Here is a 17,250-nt window from a genome sequence, read left to right as displayed (position 1 = left end):
AAACGTAAAATGTAAACTCAATACAAAAAAATTGGGTTTCCCATAATTTAAGTAGATAGTTGGACCATGGCGAAAGTTAAATCCGACTTCAGTATACGGGCTACTGTGTCTACCATGTCCATTGTCAGTTCATTGGATATCAATTATTGCTGGTTATGGGTCAGTCATTGGAAAGACAAGGCAGCAAGACTTGTTGATATCTTTCGTTTCACTATAATCTCCTTACAAGCATTTAATTATATATTTTGATTTGAGGGGTTCTATTGCCCCAACAGAACATTCAATCATTCTCAGGCCAGCATTAGACAGAAAAAAACATATTAAAAAAACAAATTTTTACATTTCATAATACATGCACACAAGTCGCACCCTTATTGAGAAGTTACTGTATTAATCATGATGTTATAGCAATCTATCATTAATCTTCCCTGCACTCAGAATTCACATTCAGCTTTATATTTCTTAGTATTTCACTTCTCACTTGGGACAAATATTATCTAGGAAAGTTGAAAAGTAAGCCTTTTTGATAATGAAAGTTGGTGGCACATGTATTATGAAATTCATGAATTGATATTCTTTAACCAATTAAAAAGACACAATGCACAAAGAAACTATTCAGATTGATTCAGAAAGGTTAATATCCTCCTTTAATTATTTCTAAAATCATCAGGTTCCAGATTTTTGTTCATTTTTTCCATCAATTAATTAGGAGTGAAATTAAAGATCATGAGATAAAGAGAAAAACCTCAAATTTTTCACTTTCCAAGAAAACCTACCAAAATAGTTACGTAACTTGCCACTGAAAAAGCATTTTTCAAGTAAATTCAGTCCATTTATGCAATTGTACTACATACTTCGTCTTTTTTTATCAAGCTAAATTAAGTTCAAGGTGTGTTGTTGATTGGAGCCATCTAGTATTCCTCTCCTTCCTCCTCTGCCTCTCCCTCTACAGAGTCAACACCTACTTCTTCATAATCTTTTTCCAGAGCTGCCAGATCCTCACGAGCCTCAGAGAATTCTCCTTCCTCCATACCCTCACCGACATACCAGTGGACGAAGGCTCGCTTGGCATACATCAGATCAAACTTGTGATCAAGACGAGCCCAAGCCTCTGCGATGGCAGTGGTGTTGCTCAACATGCAGACGGCACGCTGAACCTTGGCAAGATCACCACCAGGAACGACTGTGGGTGGCTGGTAGTTGATACCTACTTTGAAGCCTGTTGGACACCAGTCGACAAACTGGATGGTGCGCTTGGTCTTGATCGTTGCAATGGCAGCGTTGACATCCTTGGGGACGACATCTCCACGGTAAAGCATGCAACAAGCCATGTATTTGCCATGGCGTGGGTCACACTTGACCATTTGGTTGGCTGGCTCAAAGCAAGCATTGGTGATTTCTGCCACACTCAGCTGCTCATGGTAAGCCTTCTCTGCAGAAATGACAGGTGCATAGGTAACCAAGGGGAAGTGAATGCGGGGATATGGCACCAGGTTGGTCTGAAACTCTGTAAGATCAACATTGAGGGCACCATCAAATCGAAGAGAAGCAGTGATCGAAGATACAATCTGACCAATCAGACGGTTGAGGTTGGTGTAGGTTGGTCGCTCAATGTCAAGATTGCGTCTGCAGATGTCATAGATAGCCTCATTATCGACCATAAAGGCACAGTCAGAATGCTCCAGAGTTGTGTGGGTGGTAAGGATGGAGTTGTAGGGTTCAACAACAGCAGTGGAGACTTGGGGTGCTGGGTAGATAGCAAATTCAAGCTTGGACTTCTTACCATAGTCAACAGACAACCGCTCCATGAGGAGAGAGGCAAAACCAGAACCAGTACCACCTCCAAAGCTATGGAAGATAAGGAATCCTTGAAGACCGGTACATTGGTCTGCCTGAAATGAAGAAAAAGGAGTAAAAACACCTGTTAGGTATTCATATTATCACAATTATGAATTAAATTTTAGATTTTTTTTCCAAGTATTTTTAATTTCTATACATTGTTGTTTCCTTTTTGCTGCAATTGTGCACATACGGCAAACATTTGACAAAATCAAGTTTGAATTTGTAAGTTCAAAGATTTTAAGAAGGTCACTGATAGAATTCTTCAGGCTTGAATCCATGTAATAAGCAAAAATTGCCAATGGGTAATTAAATGTATACTGTAAAGCTGGGGAGCACAGCACTTTACAGAGAGGCCACTTCATGCTCACCACGAGACCTCAATGGAGAAGAATGTGCTAGATACGATTTTCATGCTGCACTCGAAAGTGTCCCTAACGCACTGCAGTGCATTACGAATACATGTAGATGCAAGATATAATGCTCAAAGCATTGTAGTGATTTTTCCCCTCCAATATTGTTACATTATCCCACTTTTTAATATTAAAAATCCTAACAAATGCCCCAAAATTGATTTAAACGTATGGGTTGGCAGGTAAGCATTATCAATAAATGTATAGCAATATCCGCATTCACTTATTAACAATTATTACCTATACAAGGCATTTTAGAGCTAAAAGCCATATTTCACACACCATTTTCTATTTGAGAGCTAAGTATTATTTGCAATGTTGCCCTCTTTCGGGTTTTGCCCATGGAAATACTGTATGGCAGTGAGTCTGAATTTCGAGTGTCCATATTTCATGGACGGCCATCGTCTCAAAACCTATTCAATATCTTTAAAATCTGTCATCAACATGAAAAGTGACCTAAAATACCCTCTTGTAAGTTTCTTTAGGATGAGACTGAGTTCAGTATTCATGAAAATATTAGGACAGTTGTATAAAAAAAAACTTACCAGTTTCCTGATCCTGTCCAAGACGAGGTCAACTATCTCCTTGCCGATGGTGTAGTGACCTCGGGCATAGTTGTTGGCTGCATCTTCTTTGCCAGTGATGAGCTGCTCAGGATGGAAAAGCTGTCTGTAAGTTCCAGTACGAACCTCATCTATGAAAAATAAGTTACAAATTACAAAATTTGTAAGTGTTTCATAATTATGATAATACATCTCTGATTAACAGATGGTTTTAAATATGTTTATATAGATTCACACCTTGTAAAACATTCAAACATATGTGTTCACAACCAGTGTAGATGTTAACATATTGAATGTAAACATGCACAGTAGCTGTTAACATATTTGTTCACATCCAGACTTGATGATGTAAACGTATGTGAACAAAATTTGTTTCATAATAAGGATAGCAAGACAACTACATCTCCGATTAACAGACGATTTAAATGTGTTTACATTCACACCTTGTAAAACATGTTAACAAGCACATCCAGAGTAGATGTTAACATATTTGTTCACATCAGACTTTATGAAAACGTATGTAAACAAGATTTGTGCTTTATAATAAGGATAGCAAGACAACTACATCTCTGATTAACAAACGATTTTTAATGTGTTTACATTCACACCTTGTAAAACATGTTAACAAGCACATCCAGACTACATGTAGATGTTAACATTTTTGTTCACATCCAGACTTGATGATTGTAAACGTTTGTCTTAACATCCAGAGTAGTTGTTAACATATTTTTCACATCCAGACTTGATGATGTAAACGTATGTGTTCATATCCAGAGTAGATGTACATGTTTGTGTTCACATCCAGAGTAGATGTTAACATATTTTTTCACACCAAGACTTGTTGATTTAGACGTATGTAAACAAAATTTGTGTTTCATAAGGATAGAAAGACAACAACCGTACATCTGTGATTACGGTAACAGACGATTTTAAATGTGTTGACATTCACACATTGTAAAACATGTTAACAAGCACATCCAGAGTAGATTTTAACATATTTGTTCACATCCAGACTTGTTGATGTAAACGTATGTGTTCACATCCGGAGTAGATGTAAATGTTTGTGTTCACTTCCAGAGCAGATGTTAAAATATATTTTCACATCCAGACTTGATGATTGTAAACGTTTGTGTTCACATCCAGAGTAGATGATAACATATTTGTTCACATCCAGTCTTGATTTAAACGTATGTACGGTAAACAAGATTTGTGTTTCATAATAAGGATAGCAAGACAACAACATCTGTGATTAACAGACAATTTTAAATGTGTTTACATTTACACCATGTAAAACATGTTAACAAGCACATCCAGAGTAGATGTTAACATATTTGTTCACATCTTGATTGTAAATGTTTGTGCTCATATCTAGAGTAGATGTTAACATATGTGTTCACATCCAAAGTAGATGTTAACATATGTGGTCATATCCAGAGTAGATGCTAACATGTGTTTACATTAAGAGTAGATGTTAACACTATTCACATCCAGAGTCATGGTTCCAATAGCAGTATTTTTACTGCCCGGTATATACCGCCATGTAATTTCTGACAAAATCAGTAACTACCGGTACTGGGAAATATTTTATAGGATATTTCTTGAATGGATATTTATGTACAGATTGTTGTATATTAAGTGTGATTTACATCTAATTAAAAAAAATATTTATGGTAGGTAATATTTTTCTGATTGCTTTGACAAATCTTCCCACAAACTTTTCAAATGTTTTTACCCAATTAAAAAAGTTGAATATTATAGCAGTCAGAAGGGAATTTTGTTTCAGTATGCATTTCTATCTTTAATGCACACCTATTGTTCTAAATGTAAACATATGTGCTCGCATCCCGAGATTTTCACAATATACTTACAATATAATGTGCATTGCCTCTTTTTTATTTTATGAACAATTTACCAGCTCCTGCCCCTAAAGACTTCATAAACTCAATCATATAGTTTGCAATACACACGTTTCAGCAGCTCCATGGTGTGTACACATGACATGGACTTGGGATTATGAATATTCATGAGTTTTGGTCACGATTAAAAAAGTTGAATTGTAATCTTGTGATTTCATCTAGTAGGTTCTATACACATTTTTCTGGAAAGCTGATGTGACCACAAGATCCAGTTAGTGTTTTTGATTGTCATTGGACCATTGCATATTGTGAGCAACAGTAATCTGTAGTACTGTCACTCAGGGCAAAGTGGCAGCATTAGGGATGGGTGTTTATCAGTATAGCTGTCCAAACGTTATGAATAACTTTATGCATGACTAGTGACCCTTCTTGTGCTAAATGATGTATCACTATGTAACTGACACCTCAGAACATTTTCCAGTCTGACGTAACATCATGCGTAACTATAGCAGCTTTAAGAAGGCCAAAACCAGGCCAAATCAAGAGTACATGGAAACATGCTGCTAATCAAATTTGAGAAGAAAATTCAAAGCTTAAAACCGTGCAAATTTATTTATTTATTTATTTATTTATTTTTGATATTTTGACAGGGTAGCCCATTCACCAATAAGTAGTGGTCTTCCATGGGGCCCTGAATAACAATAAACATATTTACAAAATGCATAACGTATGTACAGAATGTTACGGCATTAAAATTCACATTAGGATTTGAATGTAAAACGAAAAAAATACCAGTACATGGAGATTAACATTTTTTAATTAAATTGAAACAATGTATGTCAATCACTGTTGTTACATTTATTAATGTTAATAACAAGCTAACATTATTAATTCAATTCTTTGGACTGAAATAGAATTTTAATTACCAACAACAGTAGGCTCCAAGTCAACAAAGACAGCACGTGGAACATGTTTGCCAGCTCCGGTCTCACTGAAGAAAGTGTTGAAGGAATCATCGCCACCTCCGATGGTCTTGTCTGAGGGCATCTGACCATCAGGCTGGATTCCATGCTCAAGGCAATACAATTCCCAGCAGGCATTACCAATTTGGACTCCGGCTTGGCCGACGTGGATAGAGATACATTCACGCTGTTTAAAAAAAGGAATATAAGTAATATGAAGAAATCACACTTTATAAAGAAATGGGAGAAAAAGTTACCGGTATGTACTAAAAAGGTGATTAAAATTCCTCCCCATCAGGACTGTCCCAATACTGAATTAAGAATTTGAACTGAGAAAAAGTAATGTAGAAGGTGATTAATACCCTTCCCCATTATTTTTTTTTGAGGACCATGTAACTTCTTGCATGTCTTCACTCAAAGCTAAAAGTGTGTATTGTAAGCATTGGAATAGGTAGTGATTTAATTTCACGACTTTCAATTGAAGGACAGATTACATGCTAATTCCTACATGTATTGTACCTCCTTCAAACTTTGTTTGGCCACTTTTTTTGAAGAAGGGGGGGTCATTATGAAAGATTAAAAAGTGAAGAAATTTAAGTTGATCCCATCCAGTCAGGAACTTAGCCTTGTTCTAAAATAAGTCTTACTTTTAGTTATTTAATGTATATATGCAACACTGTTCAGAAATATTTTCCAGAGTTCAGATATAGAGAGATAAATTGCACCAGTTATGCTGGCATGTAGAATAATACGTCTATAAAAAAGGGTCCAATGTTACACAGAAAAATGACATTATTTTGAGTTCATCATGATTTTATCATTAAATCAAGAGACATGTCAAGAGGGCCTTATCAAGACCAGTCAACATGGCATCCACAGCCATGACTTTTGATTAATTTTACGCAATGTGACAGTAGTTTGTCAATGCAACTCTGTGAACTGTTCATAAAGCTATACATGACGTAAGAACAACTGGTGACCCTTTCTTGTGCAATTGGCACCTTGATTTTTGGAATTCACATGCCTACCTGCAAAAAAAAACACCCTTTCCACGTTTTCAATAGCAGTGACCCCTCCCCTCACCCCTAAACAGCAGAAAATGCTGAAAATCTGATTTCATTTATTTTTGGCAGCCATTAGAACTAGATCCTAGCCTAATTGGAATTTTTCATGAAATATCACATGTTTTTCTGAAGGTTATTTCTCTTCAAATTCACAAAGCATAGATCTATTTAATATTATCTTGAATTAGGATCGAGGTCTAGACCCAGGCCTAGGGCCTAAGCAAAATAACTTTTTTCTCCAGACCAGGACAGAGGGGTGTTTCGTTTCACAAAGATTTAAGTATGACTTAGAGTCGCACTTAAATGTCAAGTTGCATGCGTTATAAAAGGCATGACGGCATTGGTCAGATCATGCGAAGAGGAAGCGCACTACTGCATATTGATCAAATAACAATGCTTGTTGCGTATCATGTACGTGTCGGCATTTAAGTGCGACTCTAGTCTAAGTCATAGACACTTCAAATCTTTGTAAAATACCCCCAGGCCTACCAATTGGCAATTCATCATTTTAATTTTTTATGTAAACTCAAATTTCAAACATCGTTCTTTTTTTGTCCTACCTAGCTGTGATTGCAGGGTCGAGTTGGTTGAAGACTTGACGTTAGCAACCACTTTTGTGTGCAAATAATTTAGTCCCCAAGAACCAGTGCCAGGTAAAAATGGCAAAGGTAAAAATGGCAGAGGTAGTAATGGCAGATGTAAGAATTGCCATTTTTACCTTGGCCATTTTTACCTCTGCCTTTTTTATCTTTGCCATTTTTATCTTTGTCATTTTTACCTCTGCCATTTTTAGTAGGGGGCCTAGGCCTACTTCTGCCAAGTGCCATTTTTACCTCTGCCATTTTTTTAGTACCTTTGCCATTTTACCTCTGCCATTTTTACTCCAAGGACCAAGCCGAAGCCTGGCCCTAGATCTAGTAAGATTAACCCAGTCTCAGGATTAACAGATCAGTCATTCAAGTCGCTCTTTATTCTCACCTCACCTCACCTCAGGCTTACAAACAGCCTTAAAAGTTACACCTGCAGTCACTCACACTACACTGTCTACAGTACAGGCCAGGGTCTAACGAAAGTTAGACCTAGGCTAAGGTCTACTCTAACGTTAGATCTAGCCTTTAATTTAAATATAATAAAGTCAGACTGAGACCCAGTCCCAGGCCGATAATGATTGACATTCTTGATTTTTAATTTTAGATAGAACCCAAGTAGCCTACGCCTAACAATACAATTAGACAGTCTTAGGCTAACGTTAGATCTAGACAAGGTTAGATCTAGCGTTAGGCCTAGGTCTAACATTTAGCTAGGCCTAGTATGGTTGGAACTAGGCCCCTACCCCTTATCGACCACCTAATCTTCTAAGCATCATATCTGCGAAAATATTCATCAATTTTACCCAGTTTTCGTCTCATTTGTGCAGAAAATTGAGCTGATCAGATTCTCGTGTTTCGCTCGGCGACTCCGATTCAATCTGCGTATATATCGACGATCAACGAATGCGACGATTTTCCATTTGCTCATTTGCACCCGTCTTTTGAAACCGACCACCCGCGGAACACTAAGTTTACGGCCGATTCTTGTCGCGGTGGTGAAATATTTTTACTCTTTCAAATCAGTTCTATGACGTCAACATGCTAAATGATCGCCTCACTACTTCCACTGCGAGCTCCGACGCATGATTCGACGATCGACGACGGATATTTGTTCTAAAGCCGTTTCCTATCGGATTTCTTGGTTTTTCAGCGGGTTTAGGGTTTGGTCAATACAATTTTGATTAATTCTACTAAATTTTTACTTTTTGTTGCTTCTTTTTTTCTCGTAAAATCGATTCTTACCGTTTCTATGGACACTGCGCCTACTCTCCCGCGCGTATCGTTTGTAATACGCATAGACAAATAAATACGTATAGACGGAAAGGTAGCACCCGCGGAAAAGCCTCATTTAAATAACATTTGCATATAACGTACAGATACTCCATAGAAGCTCCATGGTGATAAGCGTATTTTTTACCACTTTCGGCCGCACCCCCTGGGAGACATTTGAACCGAATCCTAAGCCCCCATTTGCATATTGCTAATGAATCATTTATTTTTTCTTTGCGTACTCGCAAGATACTGTGATTTGATTGGACCTTACCTTATGAATAATGTATTTTTCTATTGAAATTCGTACGTCATAATTTGACCCCATCGTCACTTCCGCTTAATTAAGGGCTGAAAGATGACGTCACTCGCTCAGAAGAACATTATTTCCTTGAAAGATTTTCGGTGAGTACTGTCAGATTAACGCTGAATTTTAATTCATTTACAAAAATAAATCAAAAGATCTTATGTTACATGGGATCTTGAGAAGTCTGGGAACAACATGAATTAATTTGTGTTTATAAAAAGTGAACAATTAGGAAGCAAACCACTTGCGAAAACTCAAAACTATTTCCATCGTCGTGAGCTAAAAATGTAGGCTAGATTACATGTAAATCTCCATCTGCTACCATTTGAGACCTCGTATTAATTATTACGCCAGACTTTCGGGCGAGAGTTTCTCTGAAATTTCGACGCCTACCGAGATCTCGGCAGGAATGGAAAGAACTAACCCGCGGGGCTCTGGCCCCCTGGCCCTGGGTTAGGAAAGATCTAAATTTATAGGCTAGACGTTGTCTGGGATCTATCGCGCATCCATATTGACTTTATAGAAAGACATTCACTCCATTAACCCGTTCCCTTCTTTGAATTCACATATCAATAGGAGTTAGGACCGGAGCCTAGTCCTTGAATCATTTTTACTTTTTTGTATAACTATAAAGATGTTTCATTTTCCAAAGCCAAGGCAAAGAAAAAGTCCAAATTTATTTCTAGTTCTTTCATGTTTTCTTTTGTTTTTCTAAACTTGAAAGTTAATAATAGGCCTAGGCCTACAGTTCTTGGCTAAACTTAAGCTAAAAGAAAACTTTTCTACCTCTTATCCTATCTGTTCTCTAGCTTAGGTCTATACCTAGACTTATAGTCCTACAACAAAGCAACCTCCTGTATAATCTATATAGGCCTAGCCCTAGGCCTAGTATTATTTCAGTCACTGAGTCAGGGTCTAAGTTAAGGATTTATTTATTGGAGGTTAGCTTTTGTTAGGCCTAACGTGTAGATTTTCCATCGGAGCATTTGTCGTCGGAGCAAATGTCATGAAACCATTTTAAAAACCCTGGGTCAAGACAGCTTTAGTTTAGATCTAACACTTGTATGATTCAATAACATTGAAATTTCGCAGAATGGTAGGTTTAACAAAAATGAAATTTAAATCTACTTTTGATGCAGATCTAGATCTACTTACATTTAGTTCCAGATCTATGTACGTCAGAGTCTATGATTAGATCTAGATATATACGCTATAGTCCAAGTGTTATGTGTTTTTTTTTTTTTTTTACAACAGCTTGTATTGCTGACATTTCTGTCTGTGTGTATTGTTCTATTCAACAGACAGAACATGATGCTGCTTCACATCCTCTTTTAGAGACTCAGGATTACAAGACCAAATTAAGCTGCAGGACCCTCCTGATTCAAAAAGGTAAAAAACAAAACAATAATCATTATCAAACTGAATGACTTCATGTATTTACAGACCAAATGACTGTATCCAAGAATGAGTCCAGATGTCAATGATTTCATTATCCTAAAAGGGTTATATTAAAATCCATTTCAAATTTCAATACCCATGTTCAATAATTTACAAGATAATATTTTAGTAATTTTAGCCATGCCTTATTTCGGTGCAAATCAAAATCTACATCTCTGCAAAGAATACATACTGACTATCTAAACATGAATATGGTATCAAATTATTTGGGAGAATATACTTCTTCTAGTGGTATATAATTATTATGTGTTCATGACATATTTTTATCTTAAATTATGGTTTTGTGAGGTGTCCTTTTTTTTTGGGGGGGGGGGGGCTCACACAGGAGACCAAGATCTAAGTTGTATTGACTAAATGAAAATAAAATCAGCTCAGAGACTAGGCTGGAGTCGTATTGACAGGCTCTATTTTAATTTTCACATGTCATATTTTCAGGGGACAATTAATATCACCTACCAGTAGATCTAGCTTGTCAAAATTAAATAAGAAAATCAGAATATACTAGGCTAAGCAAGTGGAAAATCATATGTAATCAATTTATTTGCTTCCTACCCACTCATGAATTCTTCAATCCACACCAGGTGACTCATTCGGCTTGTGGTTTCATTAAACTTTTATATACCGGTATATATATTTTTTTTTTGTATGATGGCTTGATTGAATTGCTAACATTTCTGTCGTTTTTTTGTGTTTTTTTTTCAACAGACATGGAACATGACTCTGCTTCACATCCTTTGTTTTAGAGACTCAAGAAATACAAGACAAAATTAAGGGTTTGCTTTTTAATTCCAATAATAATTTTCTGGAGGAAGAATTAGGGAATAATGCATTGACAATATGCCAAACATCCTATATTAAACTGAATTACTGCATGTATTTACAATAGAGTGTTGTAACCGCCCCCCACACTACTGACCAAACAAAACCCATAAACAATCTAAGAGGGATAGGGTTATTTTAGGGGTAATTATACTTGCTGATTGCAGCAGTAGTTTTTACAATTATGGATGTAGATAATCATAATATTTATAATAATAATACTTAGAATAATAAATTTATTACAATGACATAACAGGAATGATAAAGAAAAAATCAGCAATATAATATGAACATGAAAATGTGTAACAATTATGGCAATGAAGAATTTTTAACAAAAATAATGATCAATGAATTCGGGGGGGGGCATGTGACATTGCATCTGTGTTTGTGAGGACAGTAGTCTCTTTCACACCATTTCATCTTAAGCAGATGGGAACGAGCTCTGATCAAAATTTGATCTTTAAACTCAAGAGGAAAACAATTGTTACCTGATTTATGTATTTGGAATAAAATGAATTGAAATAATAATTTTGTCATTGTCACTGAATTAACAAGTCTTCTATGATTCTTTTTAGCTGAGAGTTTAGGTGAATCAAGTCATTTGAGGAGAGACTGGAAGTACCAGTAGAATTAATGGACGAGCAATAGTGAACAAGCAGCATAAAGTTAAGAGTAATGAGACCTACATTTTGCAGCCATGGATCAAGGTTGGAGGGGTGGTAGTTGCAGCTTTTCTCTGTAAAAATCACCCACATTAAAAAAACATACAACATAACAAATAATATATAAAGATATAACAAATAAAGAATGAATAAATTTGAAAATAAAATAGAAAACAATCCTTTTGAGAACCAGGACCTTTAAGGGGGAGGGCAAAAGACCCCCCCCTTAAATAATTTTTGATCCATGGCTGTTATGTAGATGTGATAGAGAATTTCTAAAAATATATTTTTTTTGATGAGAAAGATACATGGGTGATTTCAAGGTTGCTGTTGAACTTTTGGTGTGGCGTCTTACAAGTTTTACATCATCATCACAGCACCAAAATTACAATCAAATTGATTCATAGATTCATCTCACTTGATGTTGAGCTATTAATGCGATTTGGATTATTTTTGTAAACTCACATTAGGTTTTGGAGGAAGGAAGAACTAAATTGTGCTACCAACGCCAAAGTTGGAATCACCCAGTGTATTTTCTTTTTTTTATGAATTGCGAGAAGAGATGAGAGGTGGAAAATATAAGAGAAAGAGTTGTGTGTGTGATTGAATAATGAGAATGCGATATGGCAAAGAGAGAGCTGAAGAGAGATTAAAAGAATAGATAATGTGTTATAATAATAATGTGAAGGGGCATAGGGTGCACAAGAGAGTGGACAGAGCCAATTTACAATTTACCCACAGGGAGAAACCATAAAGGGCCATTTTATTCTTTATTTATTTTGAGAGGAGGCGGGGATAAATGAGGGAGAAACATTTTTTTATAAAGAGTGGGGAAGAGGAATAAGATGAATAGAGATGACTTTTAAAGACAAAGATTAGGCCAATCAGAGTGTGTGGGGGGGGGGGGGGCAAAGCCGACCAGTGCGCCCCCCCCCCCCTTTGACAGGCTCAATTAAAAATTGTAATGTAAAATTCCGTTAAAACAGAAGTGTGTCCCCCTTTTGAAAATGAAGACCCCCCTTTTTTTTTTGCTTGTCAAATTTTTCCTTGGGAAAATGTGCCCCCCCCCTTTGGAAAAAATCCTAGATCCGCCCTGCCTGAAATTAATGAGGTTTGGTAATGACATGTCACTTATCTCGTGCTCTTAAAAAGAGTGAACACAAAGAAATTAGATTACCCCCCCCCCGTAAAAAAAAAAGAATTAAATGATCATTATCAATAATTGGAAAGGCTTAGTGTAAAAAACACACTATTGATTACAGAAAATTAATAGGTTCTAATTAAATCCAATCCTATTTTCTAAAGAAATTTTGGATTCAGAATTTGTTTTTACTATATCATTACTAACGATTACACTGCGATGTGAAACATGCCTCTAGTGATTCTGATGAGAACAGCAGAGGTCGAAAGGTCGTATTTTAAAAAAAAAATGAAAGAACCTAATTACAAAACCAGTAAGTGAAACGTTCAAACTGAAATACATTATTATTATTTATATTGGCGTATTGTTATTGTGAAATAAACTATTTCGTAAATATCTTCCCCTTTCATTTACATCGATGTTAAAGAGAAGATAAAAATAGGCCGATTCAACCCCCCCCCCCCCTTCTCAAGGTTAAACAAGATTAAGAAAAGTATCAGGCTGCGGTGCTAGTGTACGTTGCATGTAAACTGCATTTTATGCACGGATTGAAAAACGATGCATGCATGATGACTCATTGTAGTGAAGAACGCTGATTGGTCAATAGTGGTAAGAAGTAGATTAATCACGTGATGAATATATTAAATTCATGAATAATTAACGGAAAGTTGACCTCGCTCAATGCGCATGCGTGACGCTGATCTCCACTTTCTGCTTCGTCATATAAAGAGTCTATTGGGATGTGTGGAGCAGCGAACTGATGAATTATTCATGTATATGCAAATGGGGGCTTAGGATTTGCCCAAATGTCTCCGACAAAATGGCGGAGCTTCGGGGGCCTGGTAATACGCAATAATTTTAACGCGCGCAAGGTGGTCGATTTCAAAAGAGGTGGTCGATATGTGGTGGTCTTACCATACTACTAGGCCCTAGAATAGATCTACGTCTTGTTCCACTGCCACTGGCACATTCATCCCATTTCACTTTTCAGATTCACTCCGCACACACAGCCACAGGCCTTGACCCCACACACCATAGTCATAGTCATAGACACAGTCCACACGCCACGCCGGGCCACACAAATTTCTCTTGAAATTTGAATCAGTTCGATTCAACCTCTGCATGGCTCTGCTCTTCATTTTAAAGTCAATTCTAGATAAATCTAGTCTAGTTTCACTCACCATTTTGGATGATTTTTCGGTGGGTGGTAAGTCTGGATAAGTATTTTGGAGTTATTCTGGGATCGGAGTAACGTCGGCGAGAAACTTGACGCAACGCTTGCCAACAACAGAATGAAGAGATATCAAATTTTCGAAAGTACTTTGAGCGCGCTTTAGCTTGTTACTAGGAAACCGAATAATTAAAGGACGTCAACCAATCACTTAAGATTCAGTAGATACGTCACTGGGAAAGTAAACCAATTACAGTTTAGAATGCAGCCGGTCGCGCGCGCATTCGGCTTTAATTTGCGCAAAGCCTTGGCGCGATTAACTAGAACACGCGTTGCTAAGCACGCATTTTCCATAGTTAAGTGCACTTTTTCACTTTATACTGTCCTTTTATTGCGTCACAAAAGCGCCATTAGGCGCGGATCCAAGGGGGGGGGGGGCCGGGAGCGAGCCCCCTATTTTTGGCAACCGCCCAAAAGGTGTCCTTTTTAACTTGAGAGAAACGCGCGCCGAGTGAAAAACAGAATACAAAGGATGTATTACTGTATATCCATGTTTTTAATTTACGGCCTCGTAACGGCCAGCCTTATCCCCATAGCAGTGCTTCTACTTTTCAAAACGGAACTTCTTGGAATTTACTCTGAAAGTTCCTAGAATTTTACAAATTATCGTGGAATTTTCCGAATGTTTATCTGTCTTCCATAAGTAATAATTCTCCTAAACACACACACAATGAAATATAGGGCCCAGTGCCGTAATTGAGCCAACAAAAATTTAGGGGGCGAATCGGAGACATGACGTAAAGCAGGGCAAAGTTTATAAAGTGTTGCAAAGCGAGCGAGCGAGCAAAAATGTTGACATTTTAATTAAAAAGATCAAATTTTGTGATAGATTTGACATGAAATTCAGAAAATAACACAATTCCCGAAAATGAATACTTCCTGGAATGATCCTGGAAAATAGCATAACTTCCTGGAATTTCTGGATTCCAGGAAGAGTGGAAACTAATAAATACTTAGGCCTTAGTTCGCAGTGTCACCGCATAACCACGCTAGCTACCGCAAAGTTCTGCGTTCTTCTGCACATGGGTTTCCTGCACTCCGTCAACGGCCGAGTATTTCTGCATGGGAGGATTACCATCTGCGCTCATAGTCGGGCAGCATATTATGTCTTCTACTTCGACAAATTATGTGATTGGTGACATCACAAGGAACAACTTTCAACTTGGTGACAAATGGTCACCTTGACCATGTGAGAGGTCAAAATGGGGTTCATACCGATCGTGTCGAGTCATACATCAAATTGTTTGTCTTGTTATACCCAGTTGTTGTGTGTCCGGACAGGTTGTGTGTCCGGACGATCAATTTTAGAAAGTCATTTGGAAAAATTTGAAAGCGAAGTTTCATAAATTTTTAGTACAAAATGTTAGGAAATATTATAAAGAACAAAATAGAAGATGATTACTAAGTATTGAATTCATATTTTTAGTGTAATCCAAAGACAAAAAAGAAGGCTTCAAAAATATAAAGTGTCCGGACACCCGACCCCCCATCCTACTGAACAAAAAAGTGTACAAAACCATATACTCGTGACCTCCGTTAAAAAATTATGACCGGAAATATCAAAAGGTCAACGAACTTCCGTTAAATGGCAAATTACACTGAAGGCGTTAAGAAAGCAAATTTTTTAAATGTTCCCCTTTTTTTGCATGTGTGTACTTTGTTATTTTCAATTTTAATAAGTTCATCTTCAGAAGTCCTAATCCAGAAGATATAAAGGGTCTAGACATGGTCAGGGAAAGTTCATAAGGTCAACAAACTTTCATTGGTAGCCAAAATACACTAAAAGCGGTAAAAATTCTAACCACTTTTAGTGTAATTTTGGCTAACAATGAAAGTTGGTTGACCTCATGATCTTTCCCTGACCTTGTCTTGACCCTTTACATCTTCTGGATAAGGACTTTTGACGATGAACTTATCAAAATAAAAAAAATAAAAAAGTACACACATGCATAAAAAATGAGCTTTCTTAAAACCTTCAGTGTAATTTCCCATTTACCGAAAGTTCGTTGACCTTTTGACGTTTCCAGTCACAACTTTTTAACGGGAGGTCATGAGTATATGATTGTGTAAACTTTTTTTGTTCAGTATAAAAAAAACCAATTTGATGTGTCATTCGACAGAATTGGGGCAATTTCAACTTTGACACCTATTGACCCCTAACATGGTCAAGATGACCATTAGAAATTTGTCACCAAGATGAAACTTGTTCCTTGTGATGTCACCAATCCCATAACAGTGAAAAATCAGACTTTTGTTTAAGCTAGCCGGTAAATCATGACATATGCTGCCTGACTATCAAGAAGGCCGTAAGACGATATTTAAATTTTCAATTTTCAGGACAAAAAATGAAATTTCCCCCAAAAAATTAGCTTGCGCTTTGCGTTTACTTCTTCAAAGAAACAAACAAAAATCAACTTTGAGCGGTCGATCGGGGAAAATATGGGTAAACATAATTTTTCGCCCCCCCCCCATATTGGCGAAAGCTGGATCCGCCCGATATAGATTCACATCTTATTCTTTCTACTACAACAAGAAGTCGGTTTGACTTCTGCAAAATAGTATGAACATACTCCATAAAATTTATAAAGTTCATAATTCATACAAAAATCAAACAACTCATTCCTGCCCCCCCCTCACTTTATCGTCTCCCAAAAACTGTCTATCCAACCACGACTTCTTCTCCCCTACTGCATACAGTCAAAATGTATTCCTCAGTCATTGCTTGCTCAAGAATTATTATTACACACCTAACTTCTGATATGTTCAAATAATGACCACTGTGACCTTTGATCTTATGACTCTCAAATCTAATGAGGTCACAGTACAATAATCTTTTAATTTTTAAAATGGTTTTTCAGTTATGTTGTGAATAAGTTATAATTTCAAATTCATATTCATTTCACTTCTGACAAAAAAATAAAATAAATACAACACAGATGTGGGCAATGCCCTCCCCCCCCCCCCCCCCCCCGTTCCATGACCAAGAAATTCAAAGGAGAAAATTAAAGAAAAGGAGAGGGAAAAAGATGAAATAATATTTAATTTACAAAATATATTGTCAAAATCTATCACAAAA

At 36.8% G+C, this 17,250-nt stretch overlaps 1 protein-coding gene across 1 annotated transcript; it reads right to left on the bottom strand.

Annotated features, from left to right (window-relative positions):
- Positions 1-204: 204 nt before the first annotated feature.
- On the bottom strand, positions 205-14,262 carry LOC129257044 (tubulin alpha chain, testis-specific). The gene is made up of 4 exons (XM_054895272.2): positions 14,125-14,262; positions 5,598-5,820; positions 2,798-2,946; positions 205-1,892 (listed from the first exon to the last, which is right to left on the bottom strand). The coding sequence occupies exons 1-4, from the start codon at positions 14,125-14,127 to the stop codon at positions 912-914; spliced, it is 1,356 nt and encodes a 451-aa protein (XP_054751247.1). The 5' UTR covers positions 14,128-14,262; the 3' UTR covers positions 205-911.
- Between the last annotated feature and the right edge of the window lie 2,988 nt (positions 14,263-17,250).

This window comes from Lytechinus pictus, chromosome 3, assembly GCF_037042905.1.
Source record: "Lytechinus pictus isolate F3 Inbred chromosome 3, Lp3.0, whole genome shotgun sequence".
Lineage (NCBI taxonomy): Eukaryota > Metazoa > Echinodermata > Echinoidea > Temnopleuroida > Toxopneustidae > Lytechinus > Lytechinus pictus.
The sequence above is the reverse complement of the archived record's forward strand: the minus strand, read 5'-3'. Positions and strand labels throughout refer to the sequence as shown.